Source organism: Manihot esculenta, chromosome 13 (assembly GCF_001659605.2).
Source record: "Manihot esculenta cultivar AM560-2 chromosome 13, M.esculenta_v8, whole genome shotgun sequence".
NCBI lineage: Eukaryota > Viridiplantae > Streptophyta > Magnoliopsida > Malpighiales > Euphorbiaceae > Manihot > Manihot esculenta.
Window position 1 is genome coordinate 12,089,496 of NC_035173.2, and position 20,549 is coordinate 12,110,044.

At 36.4% G+C, this 20,549-nt stretch overlaps 1 protein-coding gene across 1 annotated transcript; it reads right to left on the minus strand.

Annotated features, from left to right (window-relative positions):
* Positions 1–18,556: 18,556 nt before the first annotated feature.
* On the minus strand, positions 18,557–20,206 carry LOC110608049 (cytochrome b6-f complex iron-sulfur subunit, chloroplastic). Its single transcript, XM_043949426.1, has 5 exons — positions 20,051–20,206; positions 19,711–19,955; positions 19,489–19,606; positions 18,919–19,101; positions 18,557–18,841 (listed from the first exon to the last, which is right to left on the minus strand). The coding sequence occupies exons 1-5, from the start codon at positions 20,087–20,089 to the stop codon at positions 18,734–18,736; spliced, it is 693 nt and encodes a 230-aa protein (XP_043805361.1). The 5' UTR covers positions 20,090–20,206; the 3' UTR covers positions 18,557–18,733.
* Positions 20,207–20,549: the final 343 nt, after the last annotated feature.

A 20,549-nucleotide genomic window follows, 5' to 3' on the forward strand; every position in this document is an offset into this window, starting at 1 on the left:
GTATTTCTCTAATAAATATATAAATATATAGCAAACTAAATCTTTCATAAAGTTGACACGTGGTACTTCCAAAATCCGTTTTCAAATTATTTTATGAAGAGTCCATCCAAAAGTCAAAACCTCAAGAAATATATATTATTGGGCACTAAATATAAACTATTGGTTATGTAGTTATGTTTTTTAATGATAGCATATTAGTTAATTTTTTTATTGAAACTAAATTTTTATTAATTTTAAATTTAGAAAAAACTTAACAAATTAGTCTTATATTAAATCTGGCCAGCAAATCCCTACAAAATCCAACCTATAGCTTAAAATATTAAGTGAAAAGATTTAGATAAATATCAGAAACAACAAACTCAATAATAAAATTTGGAGGCTCTACCCCAAAAATGGAGCGATCATAATAAATAGAAACTCAAGATAAAATATGAGCTATCACATTGGCTCGCCGTCAAATCTAAGTTAAGAATAAATTGATCCCATGAACTGGTAGATTTCTTCAATCCAAGATAACTTGTCCTAATTCATATTACTCTTCTTGATCCGAAAGAATAATATCAATAATCAACTTAGTATCCATCTCAATATCAATGGTCACCCTATTACACTTAGTTAAACAAAAAGGGGTCTCTCTGAGAATAAGAGTTTCAACAAGACTAGGAGATAAGATAAAATTCTTATAACTTGAGAAAGTCGAATGAAAATTAGCATTAAAATCCTGCAAAATTGAAGTGAAGGTTGTACAATTCTCAGCACCTATAACAGCTACATCCACATTATATTTCAATCTCCCACAAATCGACACTAACTAGTAGGATGACTTTGAATTTGTCCCAAGGTCTGGTTAAAGCACCCCTACACGTCCTACCATTCAATAAGGACTTGTAATCCATTATTAACAACATCATCAACAACAAACTAGTTTCTAAAATTCCATATACTCTACATAACAACAGTACACTTATTTATCATATCAGTATCCATCATACCAAGAATATAGTTGATAAGAGTAGAAAGACTTAACACTGTATATCGTATAGTGCTAAATAAGTTTATCAGATCGAGTGGACAGACTAATAGGGATTGGAATAATATTCACAATATAATTAGGCAAAAGCAACTCATTAACAACCGTCTACTCTAAGGGAGACCACCATCATTAATTAAGTCAACAACTATAAAACCTTAAGGCCTTCAATTAAAAGAGTCTCCACATAAAATGTAACGCCCCGGAAATCCGGACCGCTACCGGCGCTAGGATCCGGGTCGACTTAAGGCCGCCGGGACCCGTAGCAAGCCTGACATATAACCTGTATAATCCCATACATGATCAACAACATGCATAAAAATCAAAACTTTTCTTCATACATACTGTCATCAACTAACTCAACCTGTGCATACTCTGTACATATACATAACATAGTCCCTCTGTGGGATCTCATCAAGCCTTAAAGGCAAAACAACCTGTGTTGAGTTAGTTTACTTAAACATCATAACATAAGATCATGTATATACAAAAGGGATTAACAATATATTATGGTCAAGCACAGCTCTATCCTCAATAACCTCATTACATACATACTGAAATCTTTTACATTTCATCATAATACAATTGTCATGTCCACAATCTAACTATTACATATATATATGACTTTTTCTTCTTGCCTTCTCTATCTATCCCGTACCTGCAAACCTGGGGTTAGGGGAGAGGGGTGAGCTAGATGCCCAGTGAGTAGAACTGTAAAAGAAAATATTTAAAACATGCTATCATGAAATGCGTCACTGCACAAATAAATCACACCACGGATGGACTGATTCAAAAATCCCTCAACTCCATGCCCAGCCCTATTATGGGCACCACAGGGCTTCGTATTGCCCGGCCCTATTATGGGCACCACAGGACTTCGTATTGCCCGGCCCTATTATGGGCACCACAGGACTTCGTATATAGAAGGCTAATGAATCATCCTAATGTCCATCCACTATCATCTATCACAACAATACAATGCGGCATAGTCGTGGATTCTAATGCAAACAACCTATAATGTGATCATGATGCATGAAGCATGATAAAAGCATTTCATTTCTTAATTTAAAAGGTTAAGTTTAGTTCCACTCACCTCTGGCAGACTCTGACAACTCTGTAGCAGTTGGCTCACTGCTGGGGTCCTTGGTTCCTCGGGTCCGAACCTACACAGGTGGACTCCAATGAGGGACCAAACATAAATAAACATGACTCTAATATATCCCCCATAAACCCCCTAAAACATCATGAAAACATCACAGAAAATATGCATGAAATGGCTGAACAGGGCACTTTCGGCGGCACCTTCGGCGGCCGAAAGTCCTGGACAGAGACGAAACTTAGGCAGGTTCGGCGGCACCTTCGGCGGCCGAAAGTCCCAGACAGAGACGAAAGTCTCTTTTCGGGGGCACCTTCGGCAGCCGAATGCTGCCTCCACAAGAGGGGTTCGGCGGCCGAAACTTCTTTCGGCAGCCGAACCTGGTTCCTGCCAAACGGGCAGAAACTTGGTTCACATGAACCTCCTGCCTCCCAAACCCATAAATCATGCATATACTTCAACCAAAACATGCATACAAGTTTCCTAGGGGCCTCAAACATGCATATACCCCAACTACAACACTTCAAGCATACTCAAACATGCCACATTGCTCAAGAATCACATAAAACCTAACATTTGCTTAAAAACTCATACAACCCTATACATGCCATTTTACCCCATAAAATCACTTAAAACTTACTTAAAACACATGAGGAGCTTAAGATCGGCTCTTACCTCTTGAAGATCGAGAGGGTTGAGGAGATCTAAACTTGGAGATGGGAGAAGTTCCAACTTTTGGTCTCCAAGCTCCAAAACTCGTTCTAAGCTCAAAGATCTTCAAAACCAAAGTTATAAACTTGTAAAGATCATGGAAAAAGGAAGGAAAAACTCAAGATTGGGGAAAGGATGGCGGAATGCTCACCTTGGCCGAAATGGGGAGAAAAAGCTCGCCCATTTTCGGCTAAGGGACCCTTTTATAGTGGCTGGCTAGGCCACGTTCGGGGGCCGAATGTGCCTCCGCATCCATGCAAATGTTCGGCGGCCGAACATGAGGTTCGGCGGCCGAACCTGCTCTTTCCTCACTCATGCTTTCGGGGGCCTAACGTGCCTCCAAAACGCATGCATGTTCGGCGGCCGAACTTGACTTTCGGCGGCCGAACCTGGGTTTTCCTCCAAAGACTTTTCATGCAAAAACTCATTTAGTTTCATACTTTAAAACATTAAAATACATGAAAACATTTTATAAAACATGATCCTACCCTTCTAGAGGTCTCCGACATCCGAGATTCCACCGGACGGTAGGAATTCCGATACCGGAGTCTAGCCGGGTATTACATAAAAGCCTCTATCATTATTAAGCCATGGGTTCCTCCACATACCAATAGGACAACCATTATTAATCCTCCACCTAACTCCTTATGAAAGTGAGTCTTTAGCCTATAATAAGCTTTTCCAAATAAAACTTGGATTAGAACCCTCTTTTGCACAAAGGAAAACTGTAATACCCGGCTAGACTCCGGTATCGGAATTTCTACCGTCCGGTGGAAACTCGGATGTCAGAAGCCTCTAGTAGGGTAGAATCATGTTTTCATAAAATGTTTTAAGGTATTTCATGGTTTTAAGTAAAATGGAAATGAGTTTTTGCATAAAAACAACCTTGGAGGAAAACTCAGGTTCGGCCGCCGAACCTCAAGTTCGGCCGCCGAACATGGCATGCATGCAGAGGCACATTCGGGCCCCGAACGTGGTCTGGCCAGCCACTATAAAAGGGTCCCTTAGCCGAAAACGGACGAGCTTTTCCCCATTTTCGGCCAAGGTGAGCTTTCCGCCGCCCCTCACCGATCTTTGATGTTTTTCCTCTAGATCTTTCAAGTTTTTCATTTGTTTTAACTTCGTTTTGAAAATTTGAGCTTTTGAGCAAAGTTTTGGAGCTTTGAGGTTCAAGAACTCAAATCTCTCCCAACTCCAAGTTTGGTCGCCTCTACTCTCGATCTTCAAGAGGTAAGAGTCGATCTCTAGCTTATATTATGTTTTAAGTAAGTTTTATGAAGTTCATGGGGATAGAATGCATGTTTAGGTCATAGTTATGTTTATGGGTATAAATGTATGTTCTTGAACAATGTGGCTTGTAATGTGTGTTTGATGTGTTGTAGTGGGGTTTAAGGTAGTTTGAGACCCCTAGGAGCTTGAATGCATGTTTTGGTTGAGCTAAATGCATGTTGGTTTGAGTTTGGAGGCATTTGTGCATGTTTGAACCGAGTTTCTGCCCTTTGGGAGAAACCAGGTTCGGCAGCCGAAGGGACTTTCGGCCGCCGAACCCTCTTGTGGAGGCAGCCTTCGGCTGCCGAAGCTTGCCCCCGAAAGGAGACTTTCGTCTCTGTCTGTGAGTTTCGGCCGCCAAAAGTGCCGCCGAACATGCATGAGTTTCGCCTCTGTTTGGGAGTTTCGGCCACCGAAGGTGCTGCCGAACCTGCCTGACTTTCGGCTCTGGAGGGACTTTCGGTCGCCGAACCTGCCGCCGAAAGTGTCCTGTTCAGCCATTTCTTGCATGTTTTTCTATGATTGTTTCATGATGTTTTAGGGGGTTTTTGGGGAGTAGTTTAGAGTTATGTTCTTGTTTGTTTGGTCCCTCATTTGAGTCCACCTGTGTAGGTTCGGACCCGAGGAACCGAGGACCCCAGCAGTGAGTCAGCTGCTCCAGTGTCTGGTAAGAGCTACCCAGAGGTGAGTGGAATAACTTATTATGTTTTTAAGCAAATAATGGACTTTTCAGCATGTTTCACGCATCATGAATGCCATGTGATGAATTAGGTTGCTTGCATTAGAATTCACGAATATGTTGCATTGCATATTTTAATGTTGATGTGGATGAATGTTGGATGATCCATAGCCCTCGATCTACGATGTGACGATGTGATATGTACGGTACGGAATGTAAGACCAGTGGGACCCATTCTACGTTCGCTGGCACTATGTAAGGGAAAGACCAGGACCCATTCTACGTTCTGGCACAGTTGGACCATGTAGAGGGCTATTGGTGACAAGTTCATCCTTGATTGTGATTAGTTGTGATGTGATGCATTCCATGATCCATATGATTTAAATGTTTTTATCATTCTGCTCACTGGGCTCTAGTAGCTCACCCCTCTCCCAATTTCCCCAGGATTGCAGGTACAGGGTAGACCAGGAGGTTTACAAGAGTATTGAAGTTTCGTATTTGTAATAGATAGTGTGGACATGATAAATGTATTAATGTTATGTAAAAGTACAGTTTCAGTCATGTATTGATATTGAGGTTTAGAGTTTGTGCTTGACATTATGTATGAGGTATCCCTTTTTATACATGATCTTAGATGTTTCATAATGTTCATGTAAGCCAACTCATGTAAGCCAACTCATCTTATGATGTATCGCCCATTGGGGCATTAATGGGATCCCACAGAGGGGTCATGATTATGATTATGAGTATGTTCAGTGCATGTACAGGTTGAGTTTGGTTTATGAGTGAAAGAAAAGTTTTAAATTTTTATGCATGTTATTGTTCATGTATGGGATTAAGCAGGTTTTCAGGTTGTATGTCAGGCTTGCTACGGGTCTTGGCGGCCTTAAGCCGACCCGGATCCTAGCGCTGGTAGCGGTCCGATTTTCGGGTCGTTACAAAAACCCCCTGGGAAAAATATCTAGCTTTGAGAATCGAACTAAGAAAAGCATATGGGTCAAAGACAATTCTCCATCACTATAGACCAAATATGGCATTATTGAAATAGTGTAGGTTTCGAAAACACATACTACCAAACTCCTTAGAAACATACATCCTAACCTACGATAACTAATGAATCTTTCTTCTACCATTAGCCTCTGAACCATACTAGAAAGAGTTTATAATATGTTGAAACTTCTCACAAATAAATATAAATAACAAACACACTTATATAATAAGAGGGAATAGCTTGCACAATAGACTTTAAAAGGATTTCTTTACCGGCCTTAGAAAGAAGATTTCCTCTACAACAATTAATCCTCTTCCAAAGTCTATCTTTAATATAAGTAAAGACCTTCTTTTACTCTTTTCTATTAAGGATGGGAGCCCTAGGTACCTACCTGATCAAGAGGAGTAATCATCCCTAAAATTTAAGATGAAATCACATTCATGTCCTTTGAAACATTGGAACTATAAAAAAATTTCAGATTTTTTAAAGTTGATAGCCTGATCTAAAGTTTGCTCATAGAATGTCCTTAATAGCCCGACACTACTTGTTTTCAATCTAAAAAAGAGAAGAAATTAGCATTAGCAAACAAAAGATGAGAGATGCTCGGGGATCCCCTACAAATCTTAAAACCATGAATATCCCCTCTCACCTCAACCTTATGAACTAAATGAGAAAGGCCTTCAGTACAAATGGTGAACAAATAAGAAGAAAGATGGTCCCCTTACTAAAAACCCCTGTGAGGAATAATAGGTTCAAACTCCACTACATTCAACAGCATAGATTATTTTACTACTATAACACACGTCATGATTATATTTACCCACCTTTGAGTAAACCCTAGCTTCAACATACACCGTCATAAATATTACCAATCAATCCTTTTATAAACTTTACTAATGTCTACCTTCAAAGCAATCTCAAATTTACAATCCCTAGTTTGTGCCTTATATGATGAATCACCTCAAATGCTAACATGACATTATTAGCGGTGGATCTCCCAAGAACAAAAGTAGTCTGAGGAGGTGAAATTAAAGAATTCAAAAGCCTCTTCAACCTATTAACCAAAACTTTAGTTATAATTTGATATAGAACATTATATAGTGAAATAGATCTTATATTCTTGAGACTAATTGGGTTCTCCTTCTTTGGAATCAGAAAAATAAGTTTATCTTCAAGATCATCAAAGAATAAATTTGGGCTCAACCAACACTTACAAGTATCCATCACAAATTCCCTAGGATCATAATGACCATTTTGCATAGAAAATAGATTAGTAAAATATTTAATAATAAGGCTACTCATACTTACTCTATCACAAACCCATCTCCCCTCACTATAATTCAATATTCAAGAAATCAAATCTAAGAATCTAGCTTCACAAAAGAGTTTTGATATCTAAGGGTCTGAAAAATAACGTTTCAACATCCAAGGTACCAAAGCCCAAAAGATTCACCACCCAAGGTGCTGAGTCCAAAAGGTTTTGGCTTAAGAGTCTCAATACCTGAGGTTTCGAGATCCAAAGGACTTGGACATCTTGAATATGAAGACATGATTTTTTTCTTTTTTTACCTTAAGGCCGAAACTTTGATGGTTTCGGCCACGTGGCTGAAATCCTCAAGGTTTTGGCCTTGAGGCCAAATATCCCAAGTTTTCAACCTCACGGTTGAAACCAAACTAAAAACCTGAATAAATGGTGTCTTATGATAATTAGGACTCCAATTTTTATATAAGTAAAAAGTTTCCTTGAAAGATCAAAAGATTATAATTTAGGACCAAGGTGTATTTAAAAAAGGAATACTAGTCCTACCAGAAGTGAATAGCTTCAGACCTGTAAAAGGGTACCTCAAGATGTTAGATATATATCTCTTACTAGATTATTTGCTAAATATTTTTTTAGAGATTTTCTATAGACCACTGATTGACTCAGGCATCAAAGAGGTACAACCAATCAACCTGTGTTTTTTTTTAATTTTGCAAATTCGTATATAATGACATACTTGTAGAAAAGACGAGAACAACATCATTGGCACTATCTTTGGGAACAAATTTATGAGAAATCTCACAGAAAAGTAAATTTGTGATTGTTTTCTATTTTTTCTTTGATCGATATGGCATTAAACCCTATTGATGTAGCTACCAGTAATCTCAACCAAGCTAATGGAAACTTAGAGTCAAATATAAAAGGAGGAGCCATAGCAGAAAAGGATAAGGGTGTAGTACACAAGAAAAGTACATATACAAAAACTACACCCCACTCAACAATTCAGGGCCAAACTCCTAATATGGATAGAAAAAAAGAGGAATAAGTCTAATACCCGAAGCAGACGAACTCCCATAAAGCTTCATGAAGAGACAAAGATATATACTGTAACTTCCACGAAGACCATGGGCACACAGATTGAACATCTCATCTAGCAAGGATCTCTAAAACAGTTTGTTTGGTCTAATCACAAGACCAGAAGGGAGAGATCCTCCAACCAAATATAGAAGTTATCTTGAAGGCCTGCAAAAAATGATGAGGATGAGCACCTAAGCATGATAAATGTAATTGCTGGGAGCCACAGGCAAAGTTAGAGAAGAAGAAGCAAGTAGGCATAAGAAATAATCATAATCATGGAAGTGGAAGAATTATGTCAAAAGCCAATTACTTTCTATTACGAAGAAGGTAGTAAGGTGGCATCCCCTTATTTGGATCCTTCGGTTATTTTTAAAAGAACGAATAAGTTTTTTGTTAAGAGAATCTTGATTAACACTGGTAGCTCAGTGAACTTAACAACTGTTGACTTATATGAGAAGTTAGGGTTACAAAAGAAGAATCTGGCTAAAGTACCTTGTAACGACCCGAAAATAGACCGTCACCGGCGCTAGGATTCAGGTCGGTTTAAGGCCGCCAGAACCCGTAGCAAGCCTGCTATACTCTCTGTGTACCTGTAAATCTCATACATGATCATACATTTTCTGTGAAAATAAAAACTCTTTCCTGTACCAAGGCTTAACCTGTGCATGCACTGTCTCTGTACTCTGTACTCTGTACTCTGTTCCCCTGACTAGAGCTTGCTCTAGATGGGTTAATTCATACCTGTTAAGCCTGGTTTTCACATACTCTGTAAAACACAAACATCGCTAAGTCAAGCACAATTCTAACTTTATACATAACTATTACATCTCTTTAATATTACATGTCCACTCTAAGCTATTACAAATCTCTTTACTCTTTCTGTACTCTGCTGATCTCCTCTGTATACTGTACACTGAACCTGCAAGACTGGGGTTAAGGGAGTGGGATGAACTCTATAGCCCAGTGAGTAGGACAGTAAAACATATCATTAAAATATGATCTTATGGAATGCATCATATCACAGACAATCCACATCAAGGGTAAACCTGTCACCACATAGTCCCGGTAACTCTGCCGTGCCAGGGCGTAGAATCGAGCACCTGGTCTTCCTGTTCTATATATATATGTGTATATAACACCTGTGAACTTACCATTGCCAAGGCGTAGTCAAAGGCTCCTGGACTTTACTATACATGCCAGGGCATAGTCAAAAGCTCCTGGACTTCTCTATATTTGCCAGGGCGTAGTCAAAGGCTCCTGGACTTCTCTCAGAGACTATTGGATCATTCAGCATTCACCCACATCAACAAATATCTATGCAATGCAACATATTCGTGGATTCTAATGCAATCAACCTACTGCATAACCATGATGTATGATATATGCTAAAAACATTCCATTTCTCAGAAAAGAATTAAGTTTAGTTCCACTCACCTCTGGCTATCTGGACTGACTCTGCAGGCTCTGTAAACTCTGGAGCAGTACTCACTGCTGCTCTCTCTGGTTCCTCTGGTCTGTGTAGGCACAGATAAACTCAAATGAGGGACCAAACTAGCTTATAAACAACTCTATTACATTCCCTAAGAATCCCCTTAAACTCACTCAAACATCCATGTAAAGCATGCAAAGGAAGGCTGGACAGGACACTTTCGGCGGCAGGTTCGGCGGCCGAAAGTCCTCTCCAGAGCTGAAACTCATGCACCTTCGGCGGCCGAATCTCAACTTTCGGCAGCCGAACCCTTTCGGGGGCAAGTTTCGGAGGCTGAAAGGCACTCCAGAGACGAAAGTCTCTAACCTTCAGCGGCACCTTCGGCGGCCGAACTCCCCTCCAGAGCCGAAAGTCCAAAGGCTCGGGGGCAAGCTTAGACAGCCGAAGCCACCTCCTCATGGGTTCGGCGGCCGAATGTACCTTCGGCGGCCGAACCTGAGTTCATCCGCAAGGCAGAAACTTGCTCTGCCTCTCGCCAAAAGCACAAAACTCTCCCAATCTCAAACACCTCAATTCCTCAACTTGCATACACCCAAGTATATGCTCAAAGGGGTCAAAAACAACCGTAAAACCCCAACAACACAAACACATAACACACAAACAAGCTTTTCTCACAAACATATCAAAAACTCTCCTTTAACCCTATTCATGCAACTCTCTCCCAAAACCGCATAAAACCTTCAGAAAACATAAAAACAAGGTCAGGATCTTCACTTACCTCTTGAAACCAAGAAGATGAACGATCCTAACGTGAAGTTTTGAAGCAACTCTCCTTCAAACTCTCCAAACTTCAACATCTCAAGTTTTAAGCTCAAAACCTTCAAAATAACATAAAATCAATCACACCTTTGCATGATTTAATGAAAACATGAAGAAAACTCAAAAAGGACAGGGTCTCACCTCAGACAGTGAAAGAAAAGCGGCAACACTTATCGTTTCAACCGACTGAGGGCCTTTTATAGGTGGCTAGCCAGACCACCTTCGGCGGCCACACGTGAAATCGAAAGCCATGCATGTTCAGCGGCCGAACCTGGCTTTTCTGCCTTGGTTCTTTTCACTTAGAAACTCATTTCCTTATGCTTTAAAACTATGAAATATATCAAAACATTTTAGAAAAACATAAATCTAACCCTTTGAAAGACTTTCGGCATCCTGAATTCCATCGGAAAGTAGAATTCCGATGCCGGACTCTAGCCGGGTATTACATACCTTATCCTCTGATGGGATTGTGTGACAAAGTTATTCTTGTCCTTGGTGTAATAAACCCATCTGTAATGATTGGAAATGATTAATTAGAAGAGAGCTATATGCATAGTTCATGGTGGTTGACATTCCTTTATCTTATAATGCCATTTTGGGCCGCCCTATTTTGAACAATCATGGGGTAGTCATTAATATGGAATTACTATACCTAAAGCTACTTGCGATAGGAGGAACAACGATGGCTAAAAGGAGCTGAAAATCAACCCAAGAATGCTATTGACAGTCCACAAAAATGATTTCTCAAGTTTCTCTCCCAATAAAGATTATTAAGAGACCTAAAAGCACATTCAACCCTAGGGCTAAAAAATGAGGTAACCAGTTTCTAGTTAGACGAAGGGAAATCAATAATAATGGGTTTAACTTCAGTAGACAAATCCAGGATAGATGTAATACCCGGCTAGACTCCGACATCGGAATTCCTACCGTTCGGTGGGATTTGGATGTCGGAAACCTCTAGAAGGGTAACATCATGTTTTTATAGAATGTTTTCATGTATTTTTAATGTTTTTAAGTATGAAATTAAATTAGTTTTTGCATAAAAAGTCTTTGGAGGAAAACCCAGGTTCGGCCGCCGAAAGTCAAGTTCGGCCGCCGAACTTGCATGCGTTTTGGAGGCACGTTAGGCCCCCAAAAGCATGAGCAAGGGAAGTCCAGGTTCGGCCGCCGAACATGGCATGCATGCGGAGGCACATTCGGCCCCCGAACGTGGTCTGGCCAGCCACTATAAAAGGGGCACTTAGCCGAAATGGGCGAGCTTTCTCCCATTTTCGGCCACAGCTAGCTTCCGACCTCCCTCTCCCCAAATCTTGTGTTCTTTCTTCAAATATCCTCCATTTTTCTTGAGTTTTAACCTCACATTGCAAGTTTTGAGCTTTTAAAACAAGTTTTGGAGCTTTGGGAACTCAGGAGCTCATTTGCTTGGATCTCCGAGTTTAGGTCGTCTCTCTCTCGATCTTCAAGAGTTAAGAGCCGATCTTAAGCTCATAGTATGTTTTAAATAAGTTTTATGAAGTTTTATGGGGTAGAAATGCATGTTTAAGTTAGTTGAGCTATGTTAGGTTTTATGTGATTTGTGAACAATGTGGCATGTTTGAGTATGTTTGAAGTGTTGTAGTTGGGGTATATGTTTGTTTGAGGCCCCTAGGAGCTTGTATGCATGTTTTGGTTGAGTGGTATGCATGATTTGAGCTTGGGAGGCGAAATGTGCATAGGAGAGCTGAGTTTCTGCCATTCGGGAGAAGCTCAGGTTCGGCCGCCGAAGGGACTTTCGGCCGCCGAACCCTCTTGTGGAGGCAGCTTTCGGCTGTCGAAGCTTGCCCCCGAAAGAGGACTTTCGGATCTGTCTGGGACTTTCGGCCGCCGAAGGTGCCGCCGAAAGTGCCTGACTTTCGGCTCTAGAGGGACTTTCGGCCGCCGAACCTGCCGCCGAAAGTGCCCTGTTCAGCCATTTCATGCATGTATTTCTATGATTATTTCATGATGTTTTAGGGGGTTTTTGGGGAGTATATTAGAGTTATGTTTATGTATGTTTGGTCCCTCATTGGAGTCCACCTGTGTAGGTTCGGACCCGAGGAACCGAGGACCCCCGCAGTGAGCCAGCTGCTATAGAGTTTGTCAGAGCTAGCCAGAGGTGAGTGGAATAAACCTTAAGATTAAATTAATGAAATATGAATTTTGAGCATGACCATGCATCATGAATGCCATGTGATATTTTAGGTTGTTTGCATTAGATTCCACGAATATGTTGCATTGCATACTTGATGATGTTGTGGATGGGCATTGAATGATCCTTTAGTCCTTGATATGTTATGATGAGGCATGTTATGGTATGGTTGCCGGTTGTACCCATTCTACGTCCCGGCTAGAGTAAGAGAAAGACCAGGTTGTACCCATTCTACGTCCCTGGCATCTTGGAACGTTATGTTATGTTATAGTAAGAGGAAGTCCGGTTGTACCCATTCTACGTCCCGGCATTTTGGAATGTAGAGGACTAGAGGTGACAATACCATCCTTATGTGATATGATTGTGATGTGTTGCATTTCATGTAAGCATGAAATTTTAATATATGTTTTCTCTATTCTGCTCACTGGGCTTTGTAGCTCACCCCTCTCCCCTAACCCCAAATGTGCAGGTACAGGGTAGACTAGGAGGTTAGCCAGAGTTTTTGAAGGATGTTAATGTAATAGTTAGGTTGTGGACATGACAATTGTACTATGATGTAATGTAAAAGATTAAAGTATGTTATGTAATGAGATATATTGAGGTTATAGTTGTGCTTGACCTTATGAGTAAAGTTATCCCTTTTGATACATGATCCAGAGATATGTTTATGATGTTTATGATAGTCCAAGCTCGATGTATGATGAGATACCCCATTGGAGCATTTGATGAGGGCTCCAGTGGTGGTTTATGTTTATGATTATGTAATGTACAGGTTGAGCTTGGATGATGTATGAGAATGTTTACAGACTCTTTTGAGTTTGTTTGGTCATGTATGGGATTTTCAGGTTTACAGGTTATATGTCAGGCTTGCTACGGGTCCCGGCGGCCTTACGCCGATCTGGATCCTAGCGCCGGTAGCGGTCCGGATTTCCGGGCTGTTACAATAGAAGTGATAAATGTATTGCAAAGGCATATCTCCAGATTCGCTTAGAACTAAAAAGGTGTGAAGGGAGTAGATCTAGTTGTCATCATTCATAAATTGAATGTTGATTTGGCTTGCAAATAGGTGAAGCAAACAAAAAGAGCAAGTTTTCTCCAGAGAGGCAAAAAGTGATCATTAAGGAAGTAAAAAAATTAAGAGAAGCAAGCCTAATCAAGGAAGTTTGATATCGAACCTGGGTGGCCACTCTAGTGCTGGTTAAAAAGGCAAATAGTAAATGGAGAATGTGTATTGGACTTCATCAAGCTTGACAAAACATGCCCCAAAGGCTACTAATTGATGCCTTCAATTGACAAATTGATCGATGCCACTGCAGATCATGAAATGTGCTCCCTGGTGGATATGATTGTGGGATACCACCAGATCTTTATGGAATATCTAATATAAAAAGACTGTATTTACTACCAATGAAGGGTGTTCTGCTATAGTGTATTTCCTTTCAAACTAAAAAATGCAAGAGAAACATATCAAAGGCTAGCAAATGGCATGTTTAAAAAACTGATAAAGAAAACCGTCAAAGTATATATCAACAATATGATCATCAAAAGCAGGAGAATATAAGACCATGCAAATGACATAGCAAAAGCATTTAAAATCCTGGATAAGGTACGAATGAAACTTAATTTAGAAAAATGTATCTTCAGGATAAAGGCAGAAAATTTTTTAGGATACATAGTCTCTCAGAGAGGGTTGAGACAAACCCAGAGAAAACTAAAGCAATAATGGACATGCATTCGCTTAAGAATGCGAAGGAAGCATAGAAGCTAAATGAGCGAATTATAGCATTAGGAAGATTCATGAGTTACTCCGCAAAATGATGCCTTTTATTTATAAAACATTAAAGGCAAGAAATAAGTTTGAGTGGGGTTAGATTGTCAGCAAGCATTTAGCAAAGTCAAAATTTTTTTTGACATAATTGCGCTTATTGGAGTCCATAAGCAAGGAGAAACACTACACCTATACTTCACAGTAATAAATGAGATAGATTTAGTGCATTTCGATTTCTATTCCTTTTTTCCCTGAGAATAAAAATTGTTAAATCATCAACAGGTCATATCAGTTACTAGCTAAAACTAGTTGGCCCATTCATTCTCTTTGGCTTTTCTGAACTCCTCAGAAAGGCTATGATATTAGCTTCTTATTCTTGTGCCTGTGTAAAAAAACTTATTCAAAAGAGTCTCATTATTACTTTAAATGTATTAGATTTGAAAAAGGCAAAATAAAAATACAAAATTACATGACAAAAGTTTATTTTACATCTTACTTATAAAACTTCATGAAATTAAAAGAGAAAATTTGATGATCAAGATCTTTCAAACATAATGCATTATAACATTTGAAAATTAATCTCCAATTTCAAAGCACTTCTGCTAAAGGTCTCATGATCATCCGTCGGTTTATAGAAATATGTGATTTCTATTATAAATGGTTAGATTTATAACTTGTAAGAGTACATCCCTTATGTCATACCCATTTCCTAATTTATAAAGACGGGTGCAACCTAAAGAAAAAAAAACTGATGGATTATAAACATGTGTACCATTTATCCTCTTCATGAGGATAAAATAAAAATATGATTGAAATCCAAAACTCTTGTAATTAAATTTTATACACATCTATAATTAGACAATTAAAAAGAATTACAAAAGTGAAAAAATTAATGTGTTGACACGATCTCTACTAGATAAACAAAGTGGACAACAGCTATTAAAGCTTTGCTAGAATTGATGAAACAAAATATATAAGAAATATTAAAAATGTAACGGTGAGTATAAACTCAACAAGCGGGTATATAAAATAGCAATGAGGAAGAAACAAGAATTCAAAACTAATAATATATCAAAATAAATAAATAAATATATAAAATAAATTGTTCAAATGAATAAATTTCATTCATCTCAATTTCATTTCATACTCTAGAATTTAAGACTATATCTCATAAAAATAGTTGTATTTCATAAAATATAATTTAAATAACAAATTTTTTCTTGACACTTTTACATTTATTCCGTTGATCTCCTTACAACTTGTGTGTTAATGATATCTCGCAACCTAAAAGCAAATATCTTTGTATCCCATTAATAAAAGCAAATATTATCATACGCATATTATACAAAGTAGCCCTTAAAGAGAAAATTACCTAACATATGCTCAAAAAAAAATAATATATGTTTGCAGCATTTTGACATAAACCGAATATTCTCCAAAATTTTAGGATGTTCCAAAGAGGCTCGACCAACCACTCAACTCAATATAAATTCTTAAATTATTTCTATACGAATATCAACATATCCATTGAACTCCCCAGGTTTATAAATTTTTCAAAATACTTCTTACTTAGGGAACTCTGGAATTATTTAATATTTTTCAAACCATAAGTCTAAAATTCACCAAATTTTTGCATACCATCTCCAACTACTAAAGATCAACCATACTAAATTTAATTTTTTAAACACCCTAACTATTTATTTTTCTTAAAATTAATAAAGCAGCATGCTGTATACTTTTTTAAATCTCATTTTAGTCCCTCCTTTTTAAGGGTGAGTATTCAGTCAGTTCTATTCAAAACAGAACCGAACCGAATAAATCGAAAATTAAAATTTTAATATTTATAAAAACCAAATCAATTTTGATCATAAACTGAACTGAATCGAACTGGTCTGATTCAATTCAATTCGGTTTGATTGGTTTAGATTTTTAATAAACTTTTTATTTTTTACACTTTATTTTTAGTATTTTAAAATTTAATTGAAATATTTTAACCTTAATTATGATCTAATATCTCTATATTATTAAAAGTAATATACTATTATGACTAATTGGTTCGGTTCGATTTTTTCTGAGTAAAATCGAACTGAACCAAAATAATCAAAATTTTTAAAATTAAAAATCGAACTGAATCGAAATGAATAAAAACCGAACTAAATTTTCAAATTGATTTAGTTCGATTGATTTTTTCTAATTGAATCGAATATTGCACACCCCTACCCTTTTAAAACTAAAATAATTATAATTTTCTAACATTTTCAAATTTTTACGGTCACCGAGAACTTTATTTCTAAATAAAAAAATAAATTCAAATCACATCTTCAAATTTACAAAAAAAAAAAATCCATATCTTATGACAATCATTTTTAATATTTGTCAAATATTAAGATGATATATCTTATGCTATTTTTAAATTGAATAAGATTCTTAATTAGATTATAACTTAGAAATTTAATACTATAAAAAGTATGATTGAGATATTATTTGACTTTTGTCCAATTGAGGAGAACAATTTTCGTCTATTATGGAGAATGACTTTTCCCTAGTGTGGTATATGAGGTAAAGAGAGAGGTTTTGGCTTAAGGCGGAAAAAATTTTGTCCAATATAGTTGAAGACATTATTTATAATGCACATTATAGTTATATTTGAGTTATTCATAAAAGAAAATGAGAATAAGTACTTAATAGATTTATTATGAACAGTTTGCAGTAAGTAATTACATTATATAATGGGATTGATGATAAATAATTTGAATTTATAATTGATAATTTTATTAAAAATAGTGGAAGATGAATACTCGTACAAATAACTCTATATTGAGAGAGTGAAGCACGTTAAAATTTTATGTTTTATCTTATTATTTATTTTTAATTATTATAATATACACATTGTCTCTTGAATAATATAAATAACTGGCATTACATAATATAATGACCATCATGTAACAAGATTTTGGAAGTTCACTACCCGTTTTACTAATATTTATGAGTCACCCATAATTTACAAGTGTAACTTCAGATAATGAAATTTGAGTTAGGAAAGTCCAACTTTACCTTTTTAGTATACCTCTAATTCCATTCAAATCACTCTATTAAAATATTTTTATATTTTATAAAATCAAATTATTTAAGTCTATTTAAAAAAATTAATAATTAGTTAACTAATTTTAGTTTTAATTAAATGGATTAAATAATATAAATATTTTAAAATTTTAAAGAATAAATAAGACAAATTAATAAATTTTTTATAAAAAAAATTGAATTTGATTCTATAAAACATAAAGGTTTGTTAATTAGGTAATTTTTGAGTGGGGATAACCTAATGAATTTTTTAAAATTAAGGAATTTAATAATAATTTTTTTAAGGTCGATGAAAAATTATATAAATTTCTCTAAGTTAAAAATTTTGAGGGCCTATAGCCCCTTGGCTCCTCTATAAATATGCTAGTGGCCGTTACATAACAGAATGACTCTTACAAATAGTTCACCACTCTAAAATTTTTTATTGTTTACGTAGTTATTTTAATTATAAATTAATTAATGATAATAATATTTAAGATGATAGATTTATAATTTTTATATTCATGTATTATGCTTATTATATAATAGTATATTTTAATTTTACTTACATATATAAATATTTTTTCATTACACAAATTTTGTAAATTTATTACCGTTATACTTGTTGGAAATTGGTAGAAAAAGATATAAAAAATAAATGAAAGATGAGCAGAATATTGCTTGAGGCGTGATAATAATCACTGTCCTTAAGGATAATTCGCCTACGGTTACGTATCCTCCAGGATTCAACAAGCCTTCTGAATTACAAGTAACCTAGGAGTAAGAACAGTAGCAATTAATTAATTATCCAGAAATAGAGAAGAAACAGTAGAGAGAAAAGAGAAGTATTTGTTTTTTGTGTACCCATAACACGTAAATACACTGCTATTTATAGTGTTTATCATTATTCAAATCCACAATATCAGATAAAAATATTATTCAGTTAAGATAAAAATTAAGATATCCACAAAATCAACTAAAAAATCTGATTTAGTTAGAATAAAGATTAAAATAATTTAAAGTGGAAAAAATCTTTTTAACAACTTAAAATCTATAATTTATTTCAAAATATTTTAAATTATTTATAATTTTTTTAAAATAATTTGTTAAATATCGAACAATACTACTATGCCGGTTAAAACCTGTTTCTATTACCCATAACCATATGTGACAGCGATAAAATCATTGGTCAGTGTTCATTCCCTTCAATATTTCTGAAATATATATAATCATTTTCTCAAGTAGCTCCATACAGCAAACGTAGGACGAGCACATAATAAGGTAGATATAGATTAGCTAACTGTTCGAAGATGTTGCTGTGCTGACACCTTCTGTTACCTCTACATCATATTCACACAATATATAGGTTAATTTTATTAAGCCCACCAAGGAGCATCTCCAGTTCTGAAATCTGTCTCAACCCATGGGACAAACACCACCTTCCCAGTATCAACTTCAACATCTGCATGTGCCAAGGCCAGTGACTGCACCATAACAAGTATAATTGCAGTTGGTTATTGCCAAGCCAAAAAGAGGAAATATTAATAGTTGCAGAACTCACCAGAGGAGCAGGGCCTCTGACGACTCTTCCTTGGTCATTGTACTGGGATCCATGGCAGGGGCAGATGAACTTATTCTCAGCAGCATTCCAGGGCACCACACACCCAAGATGTGTGCACACTGCATTTATTCCATATGTTGCTAAAGTCCTGTCTTTCTCCACAACAAGGTAGGTGGGATCTCCCTTAATCACAGAAAAAAGCCCAAATGATACTCATCATCACTTCATATTTAAAAGTTGGAGTAAGTGTTGTTCTTTGTAACTTAAATGCTTATTCTGTAATTTTACTCTTTTACTTGGCCCTTCTGTGACTTGTAATTTCTCAAGATTCCATGCTAGCTGTGCTCAAAAGGAATCAAAATGATCTAGTTTTGGCACATTCATACACGCAAAGAATCATTTATGTTTTTAGGAAAATTAACTATTTAATCTATATGGTATAGAAAACTCGTTAGTTGATCTTCTATTTTGAAAAATGTATTAAAACATTTCGATATTTTAGAAGTTTAGAATTAGTTTTTTTTGTTGATATATTAATTTCCCTTATGCTGTTTGTGTAGCTATTGGTACCTTCAATCCTTGAGTGAGGGTTCGGTCACCAGGGCCATGAGTCTTAAGCCATTGTGCTGCAATTACATCATTTCCAACTGCATCCTTTGCTACGGTGCCACCTCCAGCACCTCCCGTCCTGTTAAAAGTTTCCCATTGAAACATCAAACTTTGTGCTTAAAATTTAAACAGAGAGAGAATTTATCAATATTAGGGAACTTTTGAGCAAATCCAATTACTTACCCAGGTGGGACAAAGAAGGCGGTATAAGGAACCAGCATGAATCCAGTAGGGAGAGAAATAGCACCCAGAAGAAGCAGATTCATGAGCTGCCTCTTACCCATGTCAGGAACTCTATCATCAGCAGGAACACTTGATGCCTGGCATGTGATTCTCATTGATCTGTGATTGATCACCTTGGGTGTTCTTGCTGTTTTTGCAAAAGCAGCATGTGTAGGGGAGAAAATTCCACTCTTGCTAGAGCACAGCTAGGCAAAGCAATTAAACAAACACATCCTTATAATTCAATCTTAAACAGTAACCGTTGCATTCTTTTAATTATAATTTCTTGATGGGAGTTTACCTGCGAAGGAGCTGAGGGAGAGAGAGCAGTGGAAGCCATGATTGAGAGAAAACTTAGTTCTGCAGAGGAAAATTTTGATTTTCAGGTGATAATATGGTTAAAATAACAATGGCCACTAACTATTATAGATAACGGAAGCTAGCCACCATGTATCCATGTAGCCATAGCCACGTGTTAATTTGGAGATATTTTTTCCTTCTACAATTTTTTTTATATTATTATTATTACTGGTTGAATGCGGTGCTATACGAAGATAATTATAAAAATTGTATTAATAATAATTAATATTTTAATAATAAAAGCTAATTTTATATAAATTACATGTGAAGTGAGATTCAATATAACATATATAGGTATAATACTTTTATTATACTTTCTTTTAATAAATAAATTCCAAACATTTTTTAATAAATTTTATCATATTCTTTTAAATTTTATAAATTTTAGTATCAATTATTAATATTAATAACGATTATAACTTATATATATATATATATAT